Below are 25,594 nucleotides of genomic sequence, written 5' to 3'. Positions count from 1 at the left end.
TGGCAGTTTTTGGTGGTCCTATCTCACATTTTCCTTCGAAAATTTCATAATGTTCATTGTGTTTGACATTCACATGCCTTTGACTCGACAAATCTATTGTTAGATGATGGAAGTCCCAGCTAATTTAGAGAATGATCATTGAATTTATAAGTGAGGAATATTAACTCCATTGGTATGAGGCTTTTTTGGGAAGTCCAAAGCAAAGCCATGAGAGCTTATGCTCAAAGTGGACAATATCATACAATTGTGGAGAGTCGTGTTCGTCTAACATCTATTACATTAAATTATTACATATTCACCATCTCAACGGTTCAGTAGATCGATCCCCTGCTCCTGTCATGTTATATAATCGTCGAACTTTCAGAGTCAACTAATCAGAAATTCAAATAAGGTTATAAGGTTTTAAGCTTTGGCATCTATGGAGCAAGAAATAGTAACATCAGAGTATAGCATTCTTCCGAGGCTAGAAAATGATAGCTATGTATACACAGTCAAAATAGAAGAGCTCAGTCAAAATATATTTATAATACCTAAAATTAGCCGCGTTTGAAGAATACATCAGAGTAGAAGGGGCATTGAGTGGCTAAGGAGGAAAGGGTTCCAGCTTACCTCATTTTCCTCCATCTCCGGGGACCCTTTTTATGGTCTTGTTTTACAGGGTAACAATCCATGGTGAATGAAGCTCTCTCCTCTGTATTTTTCCATAAAGGGTGAAGGGTATCCAAACTAGAACTACAAAAAGGAAATAACAGTTGCTAACTATATATGAAAGCAAGGATTACCGTCATCATGCTGCTAACAAGTATCCATACCCAAACCCCATTCGTCGAGCACGTCTTCCCAGATTGACAATCTCCAATGAACGTGAGAATTCTAGCAGATAGTAGCCTCAGAGTTGCAATGCACATGAAAAGAAAACTCACGGCTAGCACCGCTAGTTCTTTGCTTTCTAGCATGGTTTGGTCGCTGGATATTTTTTCAATATCTAAGCTGTAATAAGAGAGAGTGAGGGGCAGGGGGAAGGGGAGGAGGGGAGGTTAAAGGATAACCAGAAAAATCAGCTTCTAGTAAGAGAGATGGAAGTCAAAAGATGAACATTCAGATAAATATGTGAACAAAAAATAAATTGAAATCATCTCAACTATGCTTCAAAATGCTACCCATGTTATGCAATCCTCAAAGTCCATTAGGTTTTTCTTACACATATTTTGATCTTTGAAAAATGGAGGTTGGCAAATGGTTTATGGTCTCCAATTTGGAGTACTACCTTAAGTTTAAGAAATTCATGTGATGACTAACATTTAAGCCTTTAAAATTCAATATAAAATGTATAAATCCATCCCTTCCTAGTAGAGATGTCACCGAGGCAGTGTTGGGAGAGGGTAACGAAGAATATGTTTCCTGTCTCCATCCCCGTCCTGCCTGTCCAATGAGGATTTAACCATGTGGGATATTGCATGGGGAATTGGTGTCGGGGAAGGAAACGGGGACAAGGAAGCTTGCCTCCAGGTGCGGGAAAGTTAGGGAACCTAGTTAACCCACACATCGTGAATGGAAAGTGGAATCACTAATTCTACCGACAGAGACAATGAAAACTAGTTCTGCTGTTTTGGGTCTGGCCAATATAAGACACACAGCACTAACCAAACGGATGCAGCTAATTTGTTGAAAAAGAAAAACAAGTACATAAAGCTTGTGTATTTGGAGAAGTTTTTTTTTTTTTTTTTTTTTTTTTATCTAACCTGAGCACATTATTCACTCTGACCAATTCATTCATTTCCAATATAGCAGCCATCTTCCATGATTTGAAGTGAGCCATTTCTTTTTCCTAAAAAGTGGTAAAGGTATACAAGTACTATCAGAACGATGGGAGCTCTTTATTGTAGTAACTACTCAGAAGATGCAAGAAAGTAGTAAGTAACTCACAGTCGTTTCCTTCCAGAGCATGAGATCCTTGATGACTAACTTGGTATTCTCCAGAAGCAATGACATTCTATCCATCTCTTTCTCAAGATCTGGTAAAAGTTTCCCTTGTCGTCGGTTCATTTCTTTGGTATAATCCTCTAGCACAGACAAATTAGCCTCAAGTGACCTCACCTTCTGCATCAAGATCTTCAGGACAGTGTCACTAGGTATTCTACCGTTTAGCTGTTGTCTAGCTTCAATTACAGGGTCAGGAAATTTGTTAACATTCATGGGATTTTTTGCAACCTCTAGACCAAGACTCGTCGGATCATCCATGCTTTCTGTCCCTGCCCCAGCCCTCAATAAGTTATTGTCATCATTTTCTATCTCATTAGCTACGCCAACATCTGATTTTAAAGAAGGCGACACGGTTGAATTAGGCTCTTCTAGGGAATTTTTCTTGGGCATAGCTTCTGAAGAGGTGACAATGAGATCTTCAAGCATCCTCTCCATGACATCAACACCATAGACTTCTACTATACTCAATGTGCAGTAGAACTCTGACCCATAATGACTAAGCAGATCCAACTTTAAGTACCTAACCCATTGTGGTTCAGGCAGCTTGAAGACTTGAGCCTGTTTCACATTAGCAGCAACAAAGTTCCCCAATTTAGACCATGTTTCAGTAGGATAACTCAAACTGCCAGACAAATTGAATTCCTTGAAATTAGAAGAATAATGTTCAAAATTTGCAATTTTCACAGCATCAACTAAGGTCTCTTCTGAGAGCTCAATCACAACATACTTCCCTCCCACAGAACAAGGATTCCTCAGGTACTTATTATGGTCTTTCTCCAATATATTACATGCTCCTTTTGCCTCCTTGTTATGAGCAACCACCTTTGAACCCTTCGACGCAGACGCATAGTTGTAATCCGATCCATCGGGTTCAAGCCGATGAGTGATGTTAACTAACTGATCAGGCACTTTTCCTTCTTTATCTTTCATTGTAATGTTGCGGAATTCATCCAAATTAAGATAAGTGGAGTGAGAAGTTCTGCTACCAGGACCTTCCTGATGTTCTGCTGAGCGTGGCTTCTTCTCTGGCTGTTGAACTTTACACATCAAAGATGAATATCCTAGTGCACTCAATACTGCTTCTTCAAATTCCTTTGACTCTAGAAGTGAGTAATTGGAATTTGCATAGCTGTGATGAACATAAGATTCATTACAGTTCATTGACACATTAAGTTCAAAAGACGATCCAGAGTTCATACTGTTTCTTCCATTTGCTCTGGATGAATAGGCGTGTTCACCCAGCTTCTGGTTTCCATTACTAGGGCAAACAGTGCTTTTGTTCACAGAAGAAGAATCTCCTGGAAAATATGACTGAAGTCATTCTACCCTAATTTAAGGTACAAGTAGAAGGAAAAACCTTCCAAAACATTACAGATCGGCAAACTAATCCTACCATCATCAAACACAGAATTTCTAAACAAAAAGCGTCCAGATCAGCCAAGATTATACCGACGCAGAATCAATTACTTTTGTCCTATTTCAAACCAAGGATTCATTACCAATAAAACAGCGAAAGATTGTAGAAAAATGAATCAAACAGTACCAAAACAATCAACTAAAAAGTATCCGCTATCCTGTTCGGGAGAACAATAATAATAACAACAAAAGGGGAAGTAAAGAGGTTGGAGGATTGTACCAGCGTCGCCATAGCCAAAGATGAGCTCGGAGTAGAGCAAGCAGGCAAGACAAGAGATGGAAAAGAGCAAAGAGCAGAAGAAATCATAGAAACTGGCTCCCATGTTACGGCAGTTGTTCTGGCCTTCGGTGTCGTGATCTATGTTGCCATTTCTGCTCCTCTTCTTGATCCGACATCTGATACACAACAGATCGTCTTGAGAATTCTCCATCTTCAACTACGATCATGCGAGAGAGGGAGACGGAGAGATTCAGTAATGGAGAGCTTGGTAATGGAAATGGAGAGGCCATGGATTTTTCAATATGTTTGTGGCGATTCATTGCTCCAAACTCCAAGAGTAGCGGAAACCACTTTCTCCCCATTAGAGAAGAAGACCGTTTAATTCGGGGGTTTTGTATTAATCAAAACCAAATCATTTCTTCCTCAATTTTTTCGCTATATATATATATATATATATATATATATATTTTTTTTTTTTTTTGCTTTTGCTGACATGGACAAAACAACCCGAACCAGATGTCCATTTAACCTAGGAGCTAGCCGACCCCATTCTAAAGATCTTCCCGAGAGCCGAGAAAGATTTCTCCTAGCTGAATGGGGCGGGAATCTTTAATATCAAAACTAAAACATACCGACCCCATTTCAAAGATCTTTGTAAACGAGGAGTCCGAGAGAGATTTCTCCTCTATAAATGGGGCTGAGGATGGAAATTCATTTCCGTCTCGTCTTTATATCAAAAACTAAAACACAAAATTAATTCTTTCCCGCCCCTAAATGAGGTCGACCCCGTTCTAAAGATCTTTGTAAATGAGGAGCTGAGAGAAATTTTTCCGAGCTATATGGGGCTCGGGAGGGAGATTCATTCCCACCCTACTTTTATATCAAAATTAAAAATACAAAACTAATTTATCTAATAAATAAATATTTGGTAATATTTTAGAAATTATGTTGAATATTATATGATAGAAAGATTAATTACTTAATAAATATTTTAAAATTTTAGTTATCTATGATAAAATTTAAATATTAATTTTGTTAAACGTTTAAATACTTATTATTATTTTTTTAATTTAAAATATAATTATGTGATCTTCAGTTTTTCATTTTTTTCGATTAATTTAAATATTAATTTGATATACAAATTAGACGAACAAATAATGGCAGCAAACTGAGATAACATAAAGCAGTGGCCAATAAAAGAAATGTTAACGTGCCGTTTAGTTCATAAATTTTGAAGTATGTCTCGTTCTTGTTTCAAAATTCTTTAGTACGTCCTTAACTTTAAATTTTTAAATATTTGAACCTTTTATTTAGGGTTAAAAATAAAATTTTAAGAAAGAAGAACATTGTTTATTTGCTTCCAAGTGCCAATTTCCTCCCATATTCAAGGAGCAAATTAAACTCTCGACATCGAGATACCTGGAACAACGTCTTGATGCTACCCCATTTTTTCAAAATTGTTCGCAAATTTTTAATATAAATTCGAGGTACTTGAGACAACATTCAAACACTGAGGACGCTGTTTTAATGCTACATATAAAAAACAACAGTGGCGAGCGCCCCACATCGTTAAGCGACAAAAGTTCCAAAATCGTAGTGTCTAGACGCAACGCTTGTCGGTTTTGAGGCTTGGTTGCTTGCATGATTCTGAGTGTTGAGATACTTTGGACAATGTTGAGACACTATTTGTTCAGGAATTCTCGACCTAAACTTCTCCTCTTAGCTCCAAATAGTCAAAATTCTCGTATAAATCATAAGTTTCACAATTTACAGCTCGAATCCTATGAAATGACCAAATTAACACGTGAAAGCATCTGTAGTAGCTTAAGCCTACCGCTAGTACATATTGTCGTTAGCCTCACGGTTTTTAAAACGTTTGTTAGGTAGAGGTTTCCATACCCTTGTGAAGAATGCTTCGTTCCTCTCCCTCACTGACGTGGGATCTTACAATCCACCTCCTTGGAGGCCCAACGTCCTCACTGGCACACCGTCCAATATCAGGCTTTGTAACCACTTATAACAAACTAAAAGAGAAGCCAAAAGAGACAATATCAACTAGATGTGGGCTTAGGATGTTACACCTCCTTGGAGGCCCAACGTCCTCGCTGACACACCGGGCTCTGTAACCACTTATAACCGACTAAAAGAGAAGTCAAAAGAGGACAATATCGACTAGCTATGGGCTTAAGATGTTACACCTCCTTGGAGGCCCAACGTCCTCGTTGGCACACTATTGGGCTCTGAAACTACTTATAACCGTCTAAAAGAGAAGCCGAAAGAGGACAATATCGGCGAGCGGGCCAATGATAATTAATTGACTTTGTGGGCTATCATATTTGTTCTTAGACAAATTATATGATACAATCAACTTCCTCCTTTTTATCTCTATGCTATAAATTACCGAACACTAATGTTTCTCATAGGCACTATCTATTTCCACTAGCTAATGTTCATCAACCACTCGAAACACCGGCGGTTGATCAACAATGGTTTTCGGAATCGCATTTTCTCTCCGCAACCGTGTTTCGAGGACGATCATTACTGTCAACAGAGTCACCAACGCCATCGCGAAACCTATCTTCAGGTCTTGATTGTCAGTACGGTTTCCATTGAAGCCGACGCAGATGTTCAAAACTGCGGTTACCATTGCGGTTCTTCCCACCCAATAGTGAGCGAAGTTCCAGTACGGCCGGCGTTTGGAGTCCATCGATGGCCGTCCAATGAACTGGCAAACCTGTAGCAGAATACAGAGTTTCAGATCTGGTAACAAATTAGGGCGAAATGAGGTTCGTTGCCTTACCAACCTCGAGACCTGCAAGAAAAAATGCAGTGTATCCGACGAATCTGTGCGTCGGGTTGGGGAAATCGGTTTTCTCGTACAGATTGCGTCCTATGGAGATGGAGATGATTCCGACGAAGAAACCGACGAACTGTACTGAAGAATGAAGGTAATACCAGATTGGTTTGATGTGTCGAAAGTACCTAGCGATCATCAATCCGGAGGGCGTAATAATGCCCCAGCCTATTATCGCCGTCAGTCCGTGGTATCGCCTTTGAACGTTGGGCGCTACTTTTTGCCCTATTTGATGAGCAGCATAAAACGGAAAATCCATTAAATTAGGGTTTCGTTTATGTCAAGCTTTTCAAAATCGCTCTGTAGAAAGAAGAAATTGGGGGAAAAACCTGAGGAGAGCTCGATTAAGGTGGTAGTCTTGTTGATATGTTTGGGGAGAAGGCCATTTTGTAGGGGATTTTCAGAGCCGATTGCCAATAAAATGTGTTGGTCAGCCACGGATGTCGCGAACTGGAGCTGGAAAGCGATGTAGATCAAATCTCCACGAACAACAACTACAGGGCTCACACTGGTGAATCGCAAATCGCCTTTGTCAGGTATGACTTTACTCATGTTCTTGCCTCCCAAATAGTATTGCCTTATTCCTGATACGCCGTTGCTTTCAACCCACGCCACCACCGCGCTCGATCCCTCCATATGTCCATCTCTGGAGAATCCGATTCCAATCCATTTATGATCGTGTTTCCCTGATAAAACGAACGTCATCACGTTCTTACCGTCTTCGAAAAACTGCATCGAATCACGAAGAACTATTGGGTCGGAATTGGATGAGATTTTAGCTATCAAATTTGGATTTCTTCCTCTGATTTCTGCTTATTATTATTTTTCTTTTCAATTTGGTTTCTGATATTGAAAATTACACCTCATAAACACTACTCCATCGATTTATCTAAGAAGATTGAAAAGCATCGTAAAGAAATTACAAGAAAACGGGTCTAAATTTCTATTACCTTTCTTAAATTTTGAATTGGGTATGAATTAGGATGAAATTAAATGATGGATTGAGAGAGTTACACTGAAGAAAAACTTGCGTTCCCAAATGGGGGAGCAGGCGAGGCTGGAGAGATCAGAATAAGGAGAGGGAAGAACATTTCTGAGATTTGAATTGCAGGTGCCGGAACTATCGCCGTCGGATTGGGCGGAGGCTTTGAGCTGGAATCCGATGATGATGGATATGAAGCAGAAGAGTGAAAGGAGAAGCTTGTTTGAAGAAGAATTTGAAACTGCCATTTTCTTAGCTTTCCATTTCTTTTTTCATTTTTGTTCTCTAATTCTCTCTGTTTACGCAGAAAGCTTGCTGGTAATGCCAGAGGTAGCCATCAATGGAAGCACAGCTTTGTGATCAAACAAGTGGAAGGTGGAGAAGGAAGAAGGTCAATGGATCACGCTTGACCATTGTTCTCATCAACCCAAGCATCTTAGCCCCATCATTTTGGTTTGTGGATTAACCATTAATTCTTTTTTTTTTTTTTTTAATTACCTTTTTCCTTCTTGTTTAACACACTTTTTTTTTTTTTTTTTTTTTTTTTTTTTTTTTTTTTTTTTTTTTTTTAGTTTAAATTCATCTAGATTAGTAAGAACCTATGAACTTTTAAAAATTTCAATAATATGGATCAATTTTATTAAAAATAGTTTAATAGGTAAACAAGAGTATTACGTTTTAAAAATATTTATTGAGTTTGGGTGTTAATGTTATTTTTAGATTTTATGGGTATTTTTTAAATAGAGCACTAATAGGAATGATATTTTTGAATTTTTTAAAAAAATGGAAGGGTATTAATGGAACTTTTTAAAGTTTAGGGGTATATTTGAAAGACTCTTTAAAATTTTAATAATATTTTTGAAATAAAGTACGTAACGGTTTTCATTCAAAACTAATGGTACGGACGTCTTTTAGACTTTCCGAATATTTAAAGATATTGAAAATTTAGTGATGTTTTTTTAGACAAAGTTTAAAGTTTACACGAGTATTTTTATTGTTGTAGTATTCTTAGTTTTTACTATTTTATAGAGGAAATTGCAATTCCACCGTGACCCGAAAGATGGATGCACAGAATTTTTGAACCTAATTGATTTAGTTGAAGATTTTCTTGCCTGCCAAAACTGACTCGACCCGATTTTAAAAGTTTAAGAGAATTATTTTAATGTGAAATTTGAATTGGAGGGGGCCTACTAATGTCCTGTTGTCTTGTTAGGTGAATTTGTTGTGTATGATTCACTCAAAGGCAAAACTCAATTGTTCCCTTCAAATATGATTAAGTTTTTCTTTTTTGACCTTTAGAAAGCTCTCATAATTAAACCCATACCAAAAACTTTATCCTTTTCGAGTATTCATAATTTTGTTAGACTAAGAACGATTTTACATATATGCCCTTTGGGTTTTGCTCGTGAAGCTGCCTTAAAAAAATTTGTTTATTGCAAACAAAACCTTCGTTCATTGTTTGAAAGAAATATACTGTTGATTGACGAAAATGTATCGTCGATTGAATGAAATATTTCATCGTTGGTTGTTGTTTAGTGTTAAAAAAAAAGTATGAACTTTGAAGGTCCGAAGTTGGAACGATGTGGGTATTCATATCTGAGTTCAACCCGTAGTTTTGATTACATCATTATCTAAATGTAAAAAACATTTATTACACCAATAAAATAAGAAAATTTTCTTAATATATGATACTTGAAAATAAAACTTAAAAGGTCTCGTTTGAAGCGGAGCGAGACGAATTGGGTCGGAAAATTGGACAGAGAGGGAATATAATTACATTCTTGGCCCCATTAATCTAAACGAAAAAATCTCTCCCTACTTCTACGTCTACTCCCGCCAGTCCCACGAGTTATATAGATATATTTATTGTATTTAATTTATATTGTTTGTTTTATGTATAAAAATTATTATTATTACTTAAGTATTTTCTATAATTTTTTTTTTTTTTGAAATACTATATATAAGAATTATGGAAGCTACAAAATTTATTGTAAATATAATAACTAAAATTTGATAATTAAAATTAAGAGGGATTAAAATACAATAAACTACAAAAAGAAGGACCAAAAAGTAATAATAATAAACTTGACACGGAAAGCTCACTTTTCTGTTTCATTTTTTTTTTTTAATTTTTTAAATCACAAATAATTTTTATGTTCCGGTTGCAGAATCGTCGTTGTACAAGTAACCGTAACTTCTCTGTAATCAATTTCTCGACAATATTATAAATTCAATCCCTCTTCTCTTCCTGATCCTGATCCCAAGCTCCTCTCCACAGATTCAATCCTTCAGTTGTTGTTTCTCTATCTGAGCATCAGCCATGGCTACCATTTTGGTCACTGGTGGAGCTGGATACATCGGCTCCCACACCGTTCTTCAGCTTCTTCTCGGCGGCTACAAGGCCGTCGTCGTCGATAACTTGGATAATTCCTCCGAGATTGCTATTCGGAGAGTCAAAGATCTGGCTGGGGATTCGGGGAAGAACCTCACATTTCACAAGGTTTCTGGCTTGATTTTCTCCTATTTTTGCATTTCCTGTTAGATTATGCGTTTGATGTGGTGTGTTAAACTGTGGATCGTGTTTGTTCATGGATTTTGATTCTTTTTCTTCCGATCCTGTATGTGAGTTTTGCGATTTCTTCGAAATGCATGTTTACATATTTCGATTTTTCTAGAAGGTTCTTGATCTGAAATTACAATGCGATGGACGATCTTTTGATGTTGTTATGACTGTGAATTTGTTTCTCGCAGCTTGATTTGAGGGATAAACCGGCTCTTGAGAAGGTTTTCGCTTCGACAAAGTAAGGATCCATTTATCTTTCTTACCTTTCATACATTGTTTTTGAGGACTCGCATTTTCGCCATTGGGTACAGAAAGCATCTTTGTGCACATGTCTTTTGGCCTTTTTGGTGCTGCCCAATCGAAACTTTAAGGGAAGGGGTCCATCTCTGGAGATGCCCTGGACGTGGAAGGATGGAATCCATTCCCCTCTTTCATAAGTTTTTTCTCCCTTTTTCAATATAGTATTTGAAAATGCTCACTAAAATTTCCTCTTCATTAATTTCATAACATGAACATAGCTAAATTTGGCAAGACTTAAAAGGAAGAAATAGATCAAGAAACATCATGCTAGATTATTGAAAAATAATGTGTTGACTTGGTCTTCAATTGCTTAGGTCTCTTAAATGTTGAATGTTTAGGTCCCTCGTTCTCTCTCAATGTTCGTACATTAAGCTTGTTGCTTTCTGCTTTTTCTTTTTTCCTTTCTTTTTGCATTCTACAACTTTTATGGAAATTCAAACTGTTTTTGCAGATTCGATGCTGTCATCCACTTTGCTGGACTTAAAGCAGTTGGCGAGAGTGTCCAAAAGCCACTGCTCTACTACGATAACAACATAATTGGAACAGTTGTCCTGTTTGAAGTTATGGCTTCTCATGGGTGCAAAAAGGTTCTCTGACATGTTATTAAATTCCATGTAAAAAAGTTCATTACTGAAAGAATTTTATTGTTTTGATACATTGCAAATATAAATACTTAACAAGTCTTTCAAAACTTGGTCTCTTGTCAGCTTGTGTTTTCATCATCAGCTACAGTCTATGGTTGGCCAAAGAAAGTCCCTTGCACTGAAGAGTTCCCTTTATCTGCAACAAACCCTTATGGACGAACTAAGGTGCAAACTACATTACATTGAATTGGCATGGAACCTTAAATGCTATTTAGAAAAGGAAACTACTCAGTTTTTTGATATAGAAAACCTACTTGGATAATTTGTAGTTGTTTTTTGGTTGAGTGAAAACCTTAAACAAACAAGAGACATGTACTCATTGATGCGTATCGAGATGACTGAATTTGCTCTTTCCCTTTCAGCTATTTATCGAAGAAATATGCCGTGATATTTATCGATCAGATTCAGAATGGAAAATCGTATTGCTTAGATACTTCAATCCAGTAGGTGCTCATCCCAGTGGAGACATTGGCGAAGACCCCCGTGGAATTCCCAACAACTTGATGCCCTTTGTGCAACAAGTTGCTGTTGGCAGACGGCCAGCCTTGACAGTTTTCGGAACTGACTACTCTACCAAGGATGGAACAGGGGTATGTGTAGTATCTTCTAAATTGTTATTCGAGCTTCGGTAGTTATTGTCTGCCCTTGTGTAGGTTCGTGATTACATTCATGTCGTTGATTTAGCTGATGGGCATATTGCTGCATTGCGCAAAGTGGATGATCCCAGCATAGGTATATTCCAATGCTTTTGCTCGGTCATTTCACAATCTCATATTATGCTTCCATGATATTACTTAATGATAATACCTTAAAAGTCAAGTGCTTCCTTCTTACGTCCTCAATATTATATCTATTTTGAGCTTCAATTCAATGCAGTTATTTTTAGACACCATCCAAACAGTTTCATATTCGTGAAGATCCTGTTCTTTTTTTTTTTGTATATATCCAAGATTCTTTCCCTACCCTTAACATCTCTCTACAATTTATTTGGATTGATTTTCCCATATTATACAATGCCTGCACCATTGTTGAGCTTGTATACCATGGAAACTTTGCTGCCTATGGTGATACTTGTCAATGGGGGAAGGATAACAGTGTCTGGTATTTATCCACAGGCTGCGAGGTTTACAATTTGGGAACTGGAAAGGGTACTTCAGTTTTGGAGATGGTTTCAGCATTTGAGAAGGCATCTGGAAAGGTAAGAGGCTACTCCATTTCGCCACTGATGACCATATACGTTAACAATGCATCATCGTTAACTAGTTAATGACGTTTCCTATTTGGACATCATGAGTCACATTAACATCTAAATCCAAACTTGAAAGGAAATGTAAACCTACGTCCCCCATCGAGTCTAGCTTATGCGTTAAGTTGAGTTGAGTTGAGTTGCAACACATACAATGACATCGAATTCCACTTGCAGAAAATTTCCCTTGTGATGGCGGAGCGACGACCGGGAGATGCCGAAGTCGTATATGCCGAAACAGAGAAGGCAGAGAAGGAGCTGAAGTGGAAGTAAGATTGTTGACAAAAGCTATTGATATGTATGTATGAATCAATCATCAGCTTATTTGTTTACTTGTTGTTGTACAGGGCGAAGTATGGAATTGAAGAAATGTGCAGAGATCAGTGGAACTGGGCAAGCAAAAATCCTTATGGCTATGAAGCTTCAGCCCCCAAAAACTGAACCAAATTTCCACTTAAGATTATTCTAAATGCCCTTTCCTTTTGGCCATTTTGATGCCCCCTCTGAGTTTGAATAAGCGGAACCCGATCGATCCCTCCATTGCAGTGATACTTTTTGGTCCTCTTTTGAGTCGGAAATGTTTATCTTCCACGAGATTATTAGTATTTGTTTGTTTCTCTTTATCCTTTTTTTCCTTTGGAATTTTCTAATATGGTTTTTGTTTTCCAAATTCTACCAGGAAAAAAAAACAATGTAATTCACAATAGGCCACAATTTTAATTTTTACCCGAACCATTTTCTCTCAAAACTTTCGATTTTATCAAATTGGACCTTACATCAGTTGAATCTCGTAATTTCGACCCTTTAAATACCACTAAAATTTAACTAAAAGCAACGTAAAAGTCTAATGCCATTTTATAACTTATCAATTTTTGTATATTATATGGATGACCTGCAAGGACTATGATTGGAAATTGTTTGAGCAAAACATAATAACTTGAATTCATTCGGGACAGCTATTCAAAATCTTTGTGAAAGACTGGATTTGTTATCTCATGTTTGCTTTTCGTGAAAAAAATATGAATATCAAATGATATTGAGCATGTTTTCCACTCTTCTCGAGAAACAAGTGGGTTATTCCTTTGCAAAATTGTGCTATATATATGTATTCATATTGAAAGCATACAAAAACGTTAACAAATTTTCGAGCAAAAGGTAAAATTAAGTTTATGATAAAAATTTATACAGCGACAAATTTAGGAGTAATCAATAATGAATTGATGCAAACAAGCAGAGGAAAAAAAGTGGGGTTCTGTACAACTACGTGCTAAAGAATTTGTTAATCATTCTTAATTACTTTACATTAATATTTCCATTATTTGAATCAGAAGTTCCATTTCCACATCCCATCTTGCAATCACTCTGCAACGCCAATAACCAAGAGTCCACCTGACAAACACAGAATATGGAAAGGGTTTGAATTCTCAGACCAATAACCACTTCTTCAACCCCATAATTTATTATGTACAATGTTCAGTTCAACCAAAACGCTCACGGAACGAACTAGAAACATACCTGAATCTTGGAAATGCTCGAGCATTCGTATCGCAGCCCGTGACGTGTTGAGATGTAGAATGCATATCTTACATCTTCATCTTCGCGGGAAATGCTCGGCAGAGAACCCACTTCAACAATGTCAGCTAGAAGGGTGGAATCCTGAGGGCTAATATCTGTCCATAAGTTGTTCGATTTCATTAGCGAACGGATTGAAGGCCTAGTTATATCGAAATAAGTTGACTTTCCAACAACAAGATTTCCATTCCTCATGATACTAAGAACAATAGTATTAGAAAGCTCACTCCTGTTCTAGTTCATATTTATATCATTGAAACATGGCATAACGTAACATGCCGTATATATAAGTTTCTACTGTTCTACGAGATATTGTCTGTTTTGGCCCGTTATGTATCACCGTCAGTCTCGCGGTTTTTAAAACATGTCTGTTAGGGAGAGGCTTCCACACCCTTATAAAGAATGCTTCGTTCCCCACCTCTCCGACCGACGTGGAATCTCACACAAATCTATATATATTGGTATTAACCAGAGGTGTTCAATAAATATCAGCAGGAGGTTGGAGTACCTGTAGATGATAAGTAGAAATATATACATTCTCCATGTAGGACAGCGAAGCGGGGAAGCCAATCATCGACATCGGTATCGTCAATTGGCGGAGGTTCTCCTGGTAGAGCTTCCCACCTCTAAAAGACACACACAAAAAGAAAAAAAGGCATTCAATTGTACAATAGAAGCTATAGTAAACATATAAAGTGTTGAAAGAAGATAGGGGAAAAGTGAATACGGATCGAATGTACAAATAGCCCGACAGACGAGCAGACCGCAGAATTTCATCTATGTGTTCCAACCTGTTCAGAAGAAAATTCTTGGAAGACATTTTCAAATGCAGATGAAGACATTTTCAAAAACCAAAAATCAAAATCCAAATGGTTTATCAAATGGAGTCTAAAAGAACTTGGTGAAGTTATCAACAAGCATAAAGGGTTTCCTTACTGAGCTCTTAGGTGAGCTTCCCGCTCTTCAAGATTGGCGATCTCCGACCGCAATGTTGCTACTTCCACAGCAGTCAACACAACCTGCAATTTGAAGATTCATTTCAGCAATGGATGAGAAAATTAACCAAATAACATTGCAAACATGTATGACGAATTACCTTTTCTTGACTATCACTGCCCGAACCCCACGACAGGCGCCGAAAACTCAGCAAGTTCAACATGAATGCAGCACTTCTTAGTTTTCGCCGATTCCAAGAATGGTCATGTGACCTATCCTACACCAAATCAAGAACAATAATCCAATGAGTTAGTTGTCTCTTCTCTCAAATTTTCTTGGTTTCACTCCAATCTAGAAGTCAGAAATAACTACCTCGATGAATCGTGTACACTCGGGTGTTCTGTGGATGAAGATGGGGTCCTATTTTCGGAACAGTCTGAATCCGAAGTTGAAACTTGAAAGTGATCTGGAATAATCTTTATCCTTGTGGGGGTATCATCCATTAAGATGAGTGTAACTTGCAGCAGGAATTGCACAACTAAAGAGACAATGGATGCTAAAAAGAAAGAGAAAAAACTTTACTCCTAATTGACAATGGATTAGTTTAAGTTTCATCCAAAAGTTTTATGAACAAAGACTTAAAAACAATACACCAAGGAAATTCTGAGCAGAAAACTAAAGATGAAATCATTATCAATTCAGCCCTAAATAATATTCCTGCAAATTTTGAAAGAAATAAAACCTAGAAAGTGATTTAAGCTTACTAATTGTTCTATTTCCTTATTTTTAAATCTGTTCTATCGAAATCTAGAGAAGTACACAGATTCCATGGCAAGAAGAAACTCCATCCGCTCAGATCATGGCTAGTCTAAATCAACCAGTTCTTAACTCAAAAGTGGTGATAACAAAGGAAATTTAGATTTCGCTAAAATCTCAAAGAAAAACCCAGAAATCACCATGGTTTTTCTGATAAAATTAAAGGGAGATTCTCAGTACAAAGCCAAAAAAGCAACAATTTCCATGGCGGAATCCGGATGTTCATCAATTAATCAAACAACAAACAGATTCCCGAAGAATTTTGGGGCAACTTCTAGAATTAAACACACAAAAAAGGGGGGAAAGAAGAAAAGTTTCGCACCTGTTCGGGAGAGAGGAGCTGGAGTTCACGAAATGTGGTTTCGTTTGACCACTCAGAGCAAAAAGATTCTTGCGTCCGGTACAGTAGTTGTGCTTTTTCATCATGACAATTGATAATGAAAAGACCATATTACCCTCCAATTAGTTTTTTTTTTTAATTAATTAAAATTTTGCAATTATTTTTTGCACTTAACCAAAATTTAACCTAATTTTTATGAATATAATTTAGATTGGTTAACCAAAATTTAACCTAATTTTTAATTTAGATCGGTTAAATCTAGAGTTTACCAAATATCACCCTAACATTTAACCTTTGAAATGAGATCAAATTTCGACCGAACATTTGCCAATCATCTCCTTGCCTACCGCTAAGAGAATACTGCTGACTGACACATGACACATGCCTCGCCTACCGCTAATAGAATACTGACACATGATGATATGTATTATTATTTTAAACGACAAATTATTAGAATTTATGTAATTAAATTTGGTAATTAATAATTATTTTTAATTTTTTTGTAATATAATATTATCCATTTCGTGTAAAATCGGAAGCAAAAAGTATGATGAGACATCCCATCCCGACAATAATACTCATCACTTTATAATTGTTATAAATAATTTAATACAAATTATTCATACGGTAAAAAAAACAAAGCACAACTCGTATGAAACAAACATGACCTTAAGAAACTACAAGCCGCGATGAACACCTTCAATAAGCTAGAACTCGAAGACCTTAAACAAGCTCAAATGAAGACTTTCTACAAATTCAAAATTGAAGTTTCAAGCTCGAGAACATTTGTTCCATACGATCGGGAAGTATAGAGCTTCCTCTTATTAAAGATTTAAACCAATTTACATATAGAAATCTCAGAACCATAGTATTATTCAAAACTGGAAACTGTAACTTTTGAAATAGGAGAAAGGAATTGACCACAACCATAGTTTTATTCACTCTCGAGGCTCATCAGACGCAGCCACCCAGCTGCAAATGAGTTACAGAATTGTGAGCAAGAATATCCCAGCAAAAACAAACACAGGGAATAATGGATTCTGATTCATAGAAGCAAAGCCATTCTAGTAATCAAAATTTGAAATGATGTCATGGATGGAGTATATAGGCGTGCCGCTAAACGTACATCATCATGAAGTTAACATCGCTACATCCAAGTGAAATGCATAATCGTAACACCCTGTGTTCCCACAACATGAAATTACCTACTTGTTGCTTTTAAGAGTGAAGATTATTCTTACAGACCACTACAAGTCATTTTAGCACGCCTTGTCCTCACTTACATGCTTCGTAGAAATTTTTTTAAGAGACTATCCAACATAGGATTGCTCCAAACTAAGCATGTTTGACTGTAAAGTTTTTATAATTGAGTCACTGAAAAGGAAAGTGCACCTTGTGTTAGGAACTACGACTCTCTACAATGGTAGGATATTGTCCACTTTGAGCATAAGCTCTCGTGGCTTTGCTTTTGGTTTTCCCAAAAGACCTCGTACCAATGAAGATGTATTCCTTATAACCCCATGATCATCCCCTTAATTATCCGATGTGGGACTCCCTCCCAATACCTTGGTAGGCATAGATAGTCACATCAATTCTTTTAAAGTCTGTCTCAATCATCAAGATCATTCAAATTCAAATGTGGTCTCAGCTCATTCTTGTATCCCTCTTTTACTCGGGCTTTACAATAATACTCGACGAAAATGCATCAACTCCTTGTTCCATGAAGGAACAAACTCTAACAAACTAAACACAATCTCCTAATCACAAACAAATGATTTGTGCACTCGACTCGCTAGTCATTACTTCGACAACGATACACATAGTAAAGTACAGAACGTGACCAGATCATATTTTTTAAGGTTTAAGGTATGCATCTCATGGTGATTTTCTTGCAATAAGTCGAAATTGAAAGCTTGAAGCACATTGCATTATAAGAAACAATAGATCAATCAGCAATGATAAAAGCAAGCAAGCAGCCACCAAATAGGAATAGATTCTATTACCAAAATAGCTTCAATCTCCTCATTGGACAATGGTGTCCTTTTAGGCTGAAGGGAGGCTTTTCCATCAACAGTTTTGGAGGCAGTTTCACTCAAGGACGAGATGAAATTTTGACTATCCACTCCACTGCTTGATGGAGTTTGCGAAGAAGATCCTGTAAAACTTTCTTCATAAAACACACCACGAAGACAGAATTCGACAATCGATAGATTACGACATGTACAACTCAACGTTAATGATCATCCATCAATGTCAGGTTGGTGTCCGTTAAATCAAATTATCAACAGATAAAACAATTTTAACACATCGCCAAGCCCTTCTTCTGTTCATTCTTTTCAAAGAGAAGGTAATGAAATAGGCATATAAATTTACAGAAGGATTCATAATTTCACACATTTCAGCATTCCAAAAGGCATAGAAATCAACTTCCCTCTCATACAAACCTCATCAAATAAGAAAACAAATTATGGGTCAAATTGAAACTCTCACAAAATTCTTCCTCCCCACTTTTTGATTCAAGTTTCATTCTAAACTCTGTGAGGCTTGGGTTACTAATCTGTGTCATTAGGTTTCAAAATCTAGGTTAACAAAATGCTAATCAAATGTAGAAATTTCAAAGACAAGCCAACACTCATAAGATTAAACCATTAAATTGAAAAGAGAACAAAAATCTTTAGTCTCTACAGCAGTTCATAAAAGCAAACAAGCAATCAAACGATGGCAGAAACCACAGTACAACAGAATCAAAGCCATAAATACAGGTCAAGTCAAAAATCAACGAAAGGAAAAACAGAGACGATCGAATACAAACACGGACGACAATTTTCATATGTTCATAGATCATTTTCCTTGTTTGAGGAAGATCATCGATCAAAATAAACAAAAGTAACCAGAAAAAAGGGAAGATAGAAGCGAACCAGAGGGGTTGGGATGTCGTTTAGGGAATTTGATGCGAGGGATTCTCTTGATGCCCTTGACTCCAGCCATATTGCTCGGTGATGGTAGCTTTCTTGGTGATGTTCTGTAGGATCGCTCTGCGCAGGTGGCGGAGGAAGATCTTCGACGGCGATTTGAAGCAAATGGCGACGGTGGGAGGTAGTGCGGTGGTGCAAAATGGTCGGAGTTTTTATGGAATATGGACGAAATGTGGGAAAATGTCCAAATTAATAAAAATAATTGCATGGCTAAATTAATAAAAATAATATTAATTTTACATTTTATCCATTTTATCCATTTTTTTAATAATTATTTAAAATATAAATTACGTCGTCGAGGTTACACTTTCTCCATTCGTTTCTTCCTCGGAATTCTGTGCGATTGTGTTTCTCTCTATGCGTCTCATTCCATGGCGTTTTCTGTGCATTCCAGAGCAAGAAGTACTACACTAAGGTGCTGAGGCTGTCGGAATCATTCAGTGGTATCAAGGATGTTAATCTGCAGTTGGCAGCAACCTCTTCAAAGGAACTTGTTGAAGATCCTCTGAAATCAGTAGAGCAATCCAAGCGCTGGAAGATTAAGAGTTGCTATGGTGATATTGGCTTTCAGTACAGAGACGATGAGACGATTGCTTACGTCGCCTCCCGTTCTTAACGAGGTAGCATAGGTTTCTGCTTATTTACTAACTCACTATATTAGCTATCTTTCATCGTCAGAAATTCGAGAAATGAACTGGAATTGAATAGCATATGAGAATGCATTTGAATATGGTGAAATATTTAGTGGAAAGAATTAGGCTTCAGATGATAGTTATCATAAAGGATTTAACGATTTAAGACTCAATCATGTTCTTACTGAAACTTGTATGATTATATTTGGGAGCTTGCTGTTTATTTGAAGTCATTCTCATATTCAGGTCGGTTTCTATGATTGCGAATGATTTTTTCATAACTTCTTTTTCCTTTTTTACACGTTATGCACTTTGGTTCGTAGAAGGCTACCCGATTTCTCTCCATCTAATGTATTGGATTTTGGTGCTGGCACTGGTTCAGCTTTCTGGTAAAAAGTGTTATGCTTGATTTCACAGGCTACTTTATTCATTTATTTGATGTTGAATGCATGGACTGTCATAAGCCTATAATAGCTGATTACATTGTTGTAACGGCCCTGATCCACCGCTAGCAGATATTATCCTCTTTGGGCTTTCCCTTTCCCCTCGGGGCTTTAAAAAGCATCTGCTTGGGGAAGGTTTCCACACCCTTATAAATGGTGGTTTGTTATCCTCCCCAACCAATGTCATCACAATCCACCCCTTCGGGGCCCAGTGTCCTCGCTGGCACTCTTTCCTTCCTCCAATCGATGAGGGACCGCCCTCAAATCCACCCCTCTTTTGGGCCCAGCGTCCTTACTAGCACACCGCCTCGTGTCTACCCCCTTTGGGGCCCAACGTCCTTACTAGCACACCGCCTCGTGTCTACCCCCCTTCGGGGAACAGCGAGAAGGCTGTCACATCGTCCGGTGTCTGGCTTTGATACCGTTTGTAACGGCCCAAATCCACCGCTAGCAAATATTGTCATCTTTGGGCTTTCCCTTTCGGGCTTCCCCTCAAGGCTTTAAAACGACGCTAGGGGAAGGTTTCCACACTCTTATAAATGGTGGTTTGTTCTCCTCCCCAACCAATGTGGGATCACAATTGTGATCTAATTCATTTTTTTAGGGCTCTGCGAGAGGTCTGGCCCCATTCTATAGAGAAAGTTAATATGGTAGAACCATAACAATCAATGCAACGTGCTGGGCGGAGTTTGATACAAGGTATTGAGGAATTTTCCATTTTCTTGCTGCAATTTGTAATTGTGAACTGGTACTTATTGTAGAACACTTGTTTTTCTTCTTATAAATACATCAAAATTTACGCATTGTATTTGTTTTAGGCCTAAAGAACTTGCCACTTATTCATGGTTATGACAGCATTCAGGCGCTTAACAAAGATATTAGTAAGTGAGAGAGAGAACATGACCTTGTTATTGCCGTAAGTAACTCTTTCGAAATACTTTACCAGTATGTTTTGGAACATTTTTCTTTGCAAGAAGCTCCTGGCTCCTGCCTTTTGTTCTTTTCCCTTTTCTTTTGTTTATATCTCTGAAATCACTGCAAGCATGAAAAAATCTGGTAATGTAGCTTGGTAGATCAGAGTACTAATCGATGTTTCATCTTATATCTGTGGGATCAAGTCTTATGCACTTGGAGAGATACCGTCATTGAAGGACAGGGTAACCACTGTACGCCAGCTTTGGAATCTTACGAAAGATGTTCTGGTAAAAATTTTAGCTTTGGGCATCAAGTATACCAACTTTTTTCTGATACTTGTTGTTCTTTTATAATATGACTGTATATTGAATCTATAAGTAACAAGAAGAATTTCTGGCGATCGTTTTCTTGCCATACATATTACAACCTTGAAGTACCATAAATTGCAGGAATTTCTTTTCCAAAACTTTATTTCTTGCAAGCCTACATCCTGTTTCACTGGTTCTGTTTTGGCCTTTGCAGTCTGAAGTGTAATTTTTCTTCATGTAATTTACGAAATGTGAACGTGATTTAGGTCTTGGTTGAACCTAGAACACCACATGGATCTAATATCATATCTCGAATCCGATCTAATATATTATGGATGGAAAAAAAGGGTATGTTGATATTTTTATTGCATCTATTTGACAGTGGATCTTTTTTTACTCATTAATGATCACGTTTTCTCCTGATATATAGAAATGGTATAAATCTGAAAACAACAAGAATATGTCTTCTAAGGACTTAGTAACTCAAAAATTCGGTGCATATGTAGTTGCTCCTGTGAGTATAACAGGTTCTTTCTCTGTTCTCTTGGTTTTATAATTTTGAAATACTCCACCCCTACTTACCTTTTTTGATATATGTATAATTTTTTCCTCGGTACTAATCTGCTTAATATTCTGTACTTGCTTCTATCTTTCTAATCAGTGTCCTCATGATGGAAAATGTCCATTAGAGAATTCTGGGAAGTATTGCCATTTTGTTCAGTGGTTGGAGAGGACATCTACGCAATGAGCTTACAAGGTTCCTCTTCTTAGCATTCAATCCCCTGTTTCTTAAGCATTCATGTTGTCAGCTGTATGTTATCTTATGCTTAACATGGATATTTGATCATTTTTTAACAAGAGAAGTTGCAATGTTCATGTGTTCAATTTCCCTGTTTGCTTTTCGTGACCGACAATTTGCCCTCTCGCTTTTGGATCTTGCACCCACCTCTTATTTTTCTAGTGGCTCGAAATACCTGAGATATACCACTCAGTGTTAAGTCTGTGTGATAGTGAATGCCTAATGATCATCTAAAGGGGTAGTATCTGAACACATAAAATGAGTATATCAAATATTACTTTGTTATGTCTTGTATGCTTAATTATGATTAATATTCAAGAAGTTTCTTAGACGACGTAGATTCATTCAGTTCTATATGTCGAGTTCTTTTAAAAAGAAAGTAAAAGAGATTTTGTGGGGAAAGCGATTTTCCATCTTTTATTGTAGATCTTGAATGCTCTTATGAAGAATCTGGTTGCACCCTCAGTGTTTAATAAAATATATGGATCTGAGACACCTTCGCATATTATCCTTACTTTGCCCATGGCAGAGGATCTAATAAAGTTGAACACACAAGATATTGTTCCATACCAAGAAGTGGATCCAGATACATATGATTCTGATGTCATGGAAACTGAAACTCTTGATGAAGATGGAGAAGAGGGAGGAGAGGAACAAGGAGATTAGGCGCTTGCTGATCTTGGTGGTGGTTGGGGCAGGATTGTATTTTCACCAATTCGAAGGGGCAGGCATGTATCGATGGATATTTGTCGATCGACAAAACTGGATGCCTCGGAGGGATCGTTGAGCGAGTCATTGTAACAGAGTAAGAATCCTACTTCACATCATCAAGCTCGAAGGTCAGTCTGGGGTGATTTATGGCCCTTTTGAATTCTGTCTTCATGTCTGGCATTGCATCATGCATGAATTATTTAACTCCTTGAAAATGTGTACAGAAGAAGTCTAGAGTTAAACCGTTCACACATTGATCTGGAGGGTCAAATCAAGTCATGGATGGCTCATTTGATCAAGAGCACGTGTCTTAACTAGTCGAGTTATGAGTCATGCTTGGGTTGACACTGATGACTCGTTGCCTCGTTGCCGGTAACGATATTTATAATTCATTTATATTTGATACTCGATTTAGAGTAGACCATTGGAAATCTACCACAGTGCAACTGGCCACGAACTCTCTGAACAGTAACCCTTACTAAAATAACCCAAAGATATTGCAACGCACTTATAATAGAAAGTAGAGCCACTTTTTGTAATGAAGGCAATATATTTAATAATCATTCAACTTCAAACCCACCAAACCAAAATAGTGAAATATACAGTAGAGAGAGAAAGAGGAGAGAGAGAATCAGATTAAGAAGTAATCAATGAAGGACTCTAACTGAATGTAATCTTCTCCCTGCAGGCTGAGGAGCTGTTGATAAGAATCATCTTCAACCTCTTCAATTCTCTCTCTATTTTCAGAACAATTCCACGACCCTTCATAGAAAACTTCACACCCAGCAAAAATATCCCCACTTTCTTCCATTTCTTCCCTTCCTTTCAGCTTCTCAATCTCTCCTCCTCCATTCACAGCCAACCGATCAGTCTCGCCGCCACCTCCTTGATTTCCCGACGAAAAAGGTAGCCCGCTTGCCATGCCACTGCTCGAGTTATCGCCGTTCGAAACTCGGGCCAGTTTTCTACTGTCTGATGGCTCTCCATTTGCAGAGTTTGTAGTGATGATCTTCTCCTTCTTTGCCTCTCCTACATTGTCTTTGGTTATTGCCAACTTTTTGCTTAGATGGGAATTCCAGTAGTTTTTTATCTCATTATCGGTTCGCCCCGGAAGCCTACCGGCAATGAGAGACCACCTATTGCCAAGTAGAGTGTGTAGTTTTATAATCAAGTCATCCTCGTCGGGGGTTATGTTGCCACGTTTAATGTCGGGTCGAAGATAGTTCATCCATCTCAATCTGCAACTCTTTCCACATCGAAGCAAACCTAAATTCATTCATAGAGAGTGTTTTAAGAAACAACTCCATGAATGGAGAAGAAAAGATTGAAGAACTCACCAGCTTTCTTTGGCAAGGCTCTCCAATGGCCTTCACCATGTTGTTGAATATAGCTGACAAGCAATGCATCTTCTCTAGCAGTCCATGGCCCTTTGTGTAAGCCTCCTTTGGAACAACATGATGATGTTCTTCCCATTTCTTAGAGAGTGAGAGCTGTGGAGCTACACAATATACTCTCTTTTTTATAGAGAGAATTGAAAAGGGGAAGAACCTGAGCGAGTTTGATTGGTGATCTAAAATAGAAATTTGAAAACAATGGTGCAACGAGAAATAGAGTTTAGTTTCGTTTTGTTTCTTCAGTGTTTTTGTTTGTGTTCGGGAATTGGATCTCAATTTATAATGTTATTCCGAGTATCCTATATAGTGGTAGTTACTTACTAAATATTTAATTAAACTTTAATCGTATTTAATTTGGAGTTTATTTAAATTCAAATATTTTGGTTACATGTCTTCAAATTCCGTGTAATTTTAGTTTCTAAATTTTTAATTGTTTTAAATTTATTTTTTATTTTATTTTTTATACTTTTAGTAAATCTTAAATTTAATCGATATTAAGATAATTTTTATCATAATTTATAAAATAATAATAATAATAATAATTTTCTTGTATAAAAAAATACAATATCTAAATACATTTTCTTTCAAAATTTATAAAAGAATAGTTTTAAAAAAAAAAAAATTAATAATTAAGACTAAATTTAAGATTTATTAAAAATTCAAAAAAAAAAATTAAAAAAAAAAATCTCAAATGTTAAATAATAATTGAGTGATTGATAGAAGTTATCCCCACTTTTAAAATTGTGAATATTTTGGTAATTTTTTTAAAAAAGAAAAAGTAATATATTCTTATATTTAGAAAAATTGCACATTTTTTCTCCTTTTCTTTTTCCACCAATACCAACATAAAAATTAAAGTTGGAAAATTAGAAGAGGTAAAATTATTTTACCACAAAAATTCAATTTTTATTAAATCAAGAATAAATGTCACAATTAATACCTCACCAAAACTAAATTTAAAAATCACAAAAATTTACCAAACAAACCCCCAAAACCTAGCCCTAACCTTCACTAAATACATATTTAAAAAAATATATATTTAAAAGTTTATTCACGGAACTTGAGCATAACTCAGCTAGTTTAGGGTATATACCATCGACTAAGAGGTTAGAGGTTTGAGTTTTTTAATGATTTAGGATATATAAACCATTGACTAAGAGGATAGAGATTCAAGTTTCTTAGTGGTTTAGGGTACATACCCTTGACTAAAGGGTCAGGTTTGAATTTCTTAACCCTATCTTACGTGATGTTGAGCTTAAAAAGACAAGAAAAAAATGGCAAGAACGACCTATAGTTAGTATGAACGGGCGAAATTTAAGGGTATCCCTTGGATTGCAACCTACCCTACGCAACAATAATGTGGTCATAACAATGGAAAGTGAATTGGAAATTGATTTGGAGAAGAGAAGGGGATGTGCATTATTTGTGTAGGGTATGTTGAAAGGCAAAGCTGAACCACCCACCCCTATGCTCTTGACAGCTGCCTGCATTACACTTTCAATTTAATGCTATCTCAAACCCTAAACCATATCAGATACTTTTCTA

General features: G+C 36.9%; 6 protein-coding genes and 1 long non-coding RNA gene across 20 annotated transcripts; 2 read left to right on the top strand and 5 right to left on the bottom strand.

Annotated features, from left to right (window-relative positions):
• Positions 1 to 647: 647 nt before the first annotated feature.
• Positions 648 to 4,054, bottom strand: LOC111783962 (SUN domain-containing protein 5). Its single transcript, XM_087116905.1, has 4 exons — positions 3,620 to 4,054; positions 1,927 to 3,281; positions 1,743 to 1,828; positions 648 to 990 (listed from the first exon to the last, which is right to left on the bottom strand). Exons 1-4 carry the CDS (start codon positions 3,828 to 3,830, stop codon positions 756 to 758), a joined length of 1,887 nt encoding a protein of 628 aa, XP_086973031.1. The 5' UTR covers positions 3,831 to 4,054; the 3' UTR covers positions 648 to 755.
• A 1,844-nt stretch (positions 4,055 to 5,898) lies between these two features.
• On the bottom strand, positions 5,899 to 7,703 carry LOC111783953 (cytochrome b561 and DOMON domain-containing protein At3g61750-like). Its single transcript, XM_023664774.2, has 4 exons — positions 7,488 to 7,703; positions 6,803 to 7,202; positions 6,424 to 6,698; positions 5,899 to 6,353 (listed from the first exon to the last, which is right to left on the bottom strand). The coding sequence occupies exons 1-4, from the start codon at positions 7,701 to 7,703 to the stop codon at positions 6,063 to 6,065; spliced, it is 1,182 nt and encodes a 393-aa protein (XP_023520542.2). The 3' UTR covers positions 5,899 to 6,062.
• Positions 7,704 to 7,770: 67 nt separating this feature from the next.
• Positions 7,771 to 12,831, top strand: LOC111783954 (UDP-glucose 4-epimerase GEPI48). The gene is made up of 10 exons (XM_023664776.2): positions 7,771 to 7,908; positions 9,734 to 9,955; positions 10,207 to 10,256; positions 10,770 to 10,905; positions 11,026 to 11,127; positions 11,325 to 11,552; positions 11,616 to 11,694; positions 12,078 to 12,160; positions 12,386 to 12,477; positions 12,556 to 12,831. Exons 2-10 carry the CDS (start codon positions 9,776 to 9,778, stop codon positions 12,647 to 12,649), a joined length of 1,044 nt encoding a protein of 347 aa, XP_023520544.1. The 5' UTR covers positions 7,771 to 7,908; positions 9,734 to 9,775; the 3' UTR covers positions 12,650 to 12,831.
• A 510-nt stretch (positions 12,832 to 13,341) lies between these two features.
• On the bottom strand, positions 13,342 to 15,991 carry LOC111783981 (uncharacterized). Of its 2 annotated transcripts, XM_023664801.2 has the most exons (8): positions 15,855 to 15,991; positions 15,089 to 15,272; positions 14,877 to 14,988; positions 14,717 to 14,799; positions 14,508 to 14,571; positions 14,289 to 14,406; positions 13,724 to 13,878; positions 13,342 to 13,597 (listed from the first exon to the last, which is right to left on the bottom strand). In XM_023664801.2, the coding sequence occupies exons 2-8, from the start codon at positions 15,217 to 15,219 to the stop codon at positions 13,502 to 13,504; spliced, it is 759 nt and encodes a 252-aa protein (XP_023520569.2). In that variant the 5' UTR covers positions 15,220 to 15,272; positions 15,855 to 15,991; the 3' UTR covers positions 13,342 to 13,501. The 2 variants fall into 2 exon arrangements, with proteins under 2 accessions (XP_023520569.2, XP_086985749.1); XM_087129623.1 differs by lacking the exon at positions 15,855 to 15,991 and having other exon boundaries at positions 14,877 to 14,993; positions 15,089 to 15,228.
• Positions 15,992 to 16,437: 446 nt separating this feature from the next.
• LOC147789620 (uncharacterized) lies at positions 16,438 to 19,036 on the bottom strand. The gene is made up of 3 exons (XM_087116719.1): positions 18,791 to 19,036; positions 17,876 to 18,027; positions 16,438 to 16,844 (listed from the first exon to the last, which is right to left on the bottom strand). The coding sequence occupies exons 1-3, from the start codon at positions 18,858 to 18,860 to the stop codon at positions 16,827 to 16,829; spliced, it is 240 nt and encodes a 79-aa protein (XP_086972845.1). The 5' UTR covers positions 18,861 to 19,036; the 3' UTR covers positions 16,438 to 16,826.
• Positions 19,037 to 19,129: 93 nt separating this feature from the next.
• On the top strand, positions 19,130 to 23,475 carry LOC111783950 (uncharacterized). Of its 13 annotated transcripts, none has more exons than XR_015411458.1 (10): positions 19,137 to 19,467; positions 20,527 to 20,621; positions 20,778 to 20,838; positions 21,041 to 21,124; positions 21,412 to 21,493; positions 21,576 to 21,659; positions 21,807 to 21,902; positions 22,474 to 22,783; positions 22,883 to 23,027; positions 23,344 to 23,475. It is a non-coding gene; the product is annotated as an uncharacterized LOC111783950 (long non-coding RNA). The 13 variants fall into 13 exon arrangements; XR_015411453.1 differs by having other exon boundaries at positions 20,741 to 20,838; XR_015411455.1 differs by having other exon boundaries at positions 20,527 to 20,670; positions 20,741 to 20,838.
• On the bottom strand, positions 23,164 to 24,372 carry LOC111783943 (transcription factor MYB12). Its single transcript, XM_087116718.1, has 2 exons — positions 23,993 to 24,372; positions 23,164 to 23,921 (listed from the first exon to the last, which is right to left on the bottom strand). The coding sequence occupies exons 1-2, from the start codon at positions 24,126 to 24,128 to the stop codon at positions 23,287 to 23,289; spliced, it is 771 nt and encodes a 256-aa protein (XP_086972844.1). The 5' UTR covers positions 24,129 to 24,372; the 3' UTR covers positions 23,164 to 23,286.
• Between the last annotated feature and the right edge of the window lie 1,222 nt (positions 24,373 to 25,594).

This window comes from Cucurbita pepo, chromosome 13, assembly GCF_057944985.1.
Source record: "Cucurbita pepo subsp. pepo isolate OVF chromosome 13, ASM5794498v1, whole genome shotgun sequence".
Classification (NCBI taxonomy): domain Eukaryota; kingdom Viridiplantae; phylum Streptophyta; class Magnoliopsida; order Cucurbitales; family Cucurbitaceae; genus Cucurbita; species Cucurbita pepo.
Note: the sequence above shows the minus strand (reverse complement) of the source record. Positions and strands in the feature narration are given on the sequence as shown.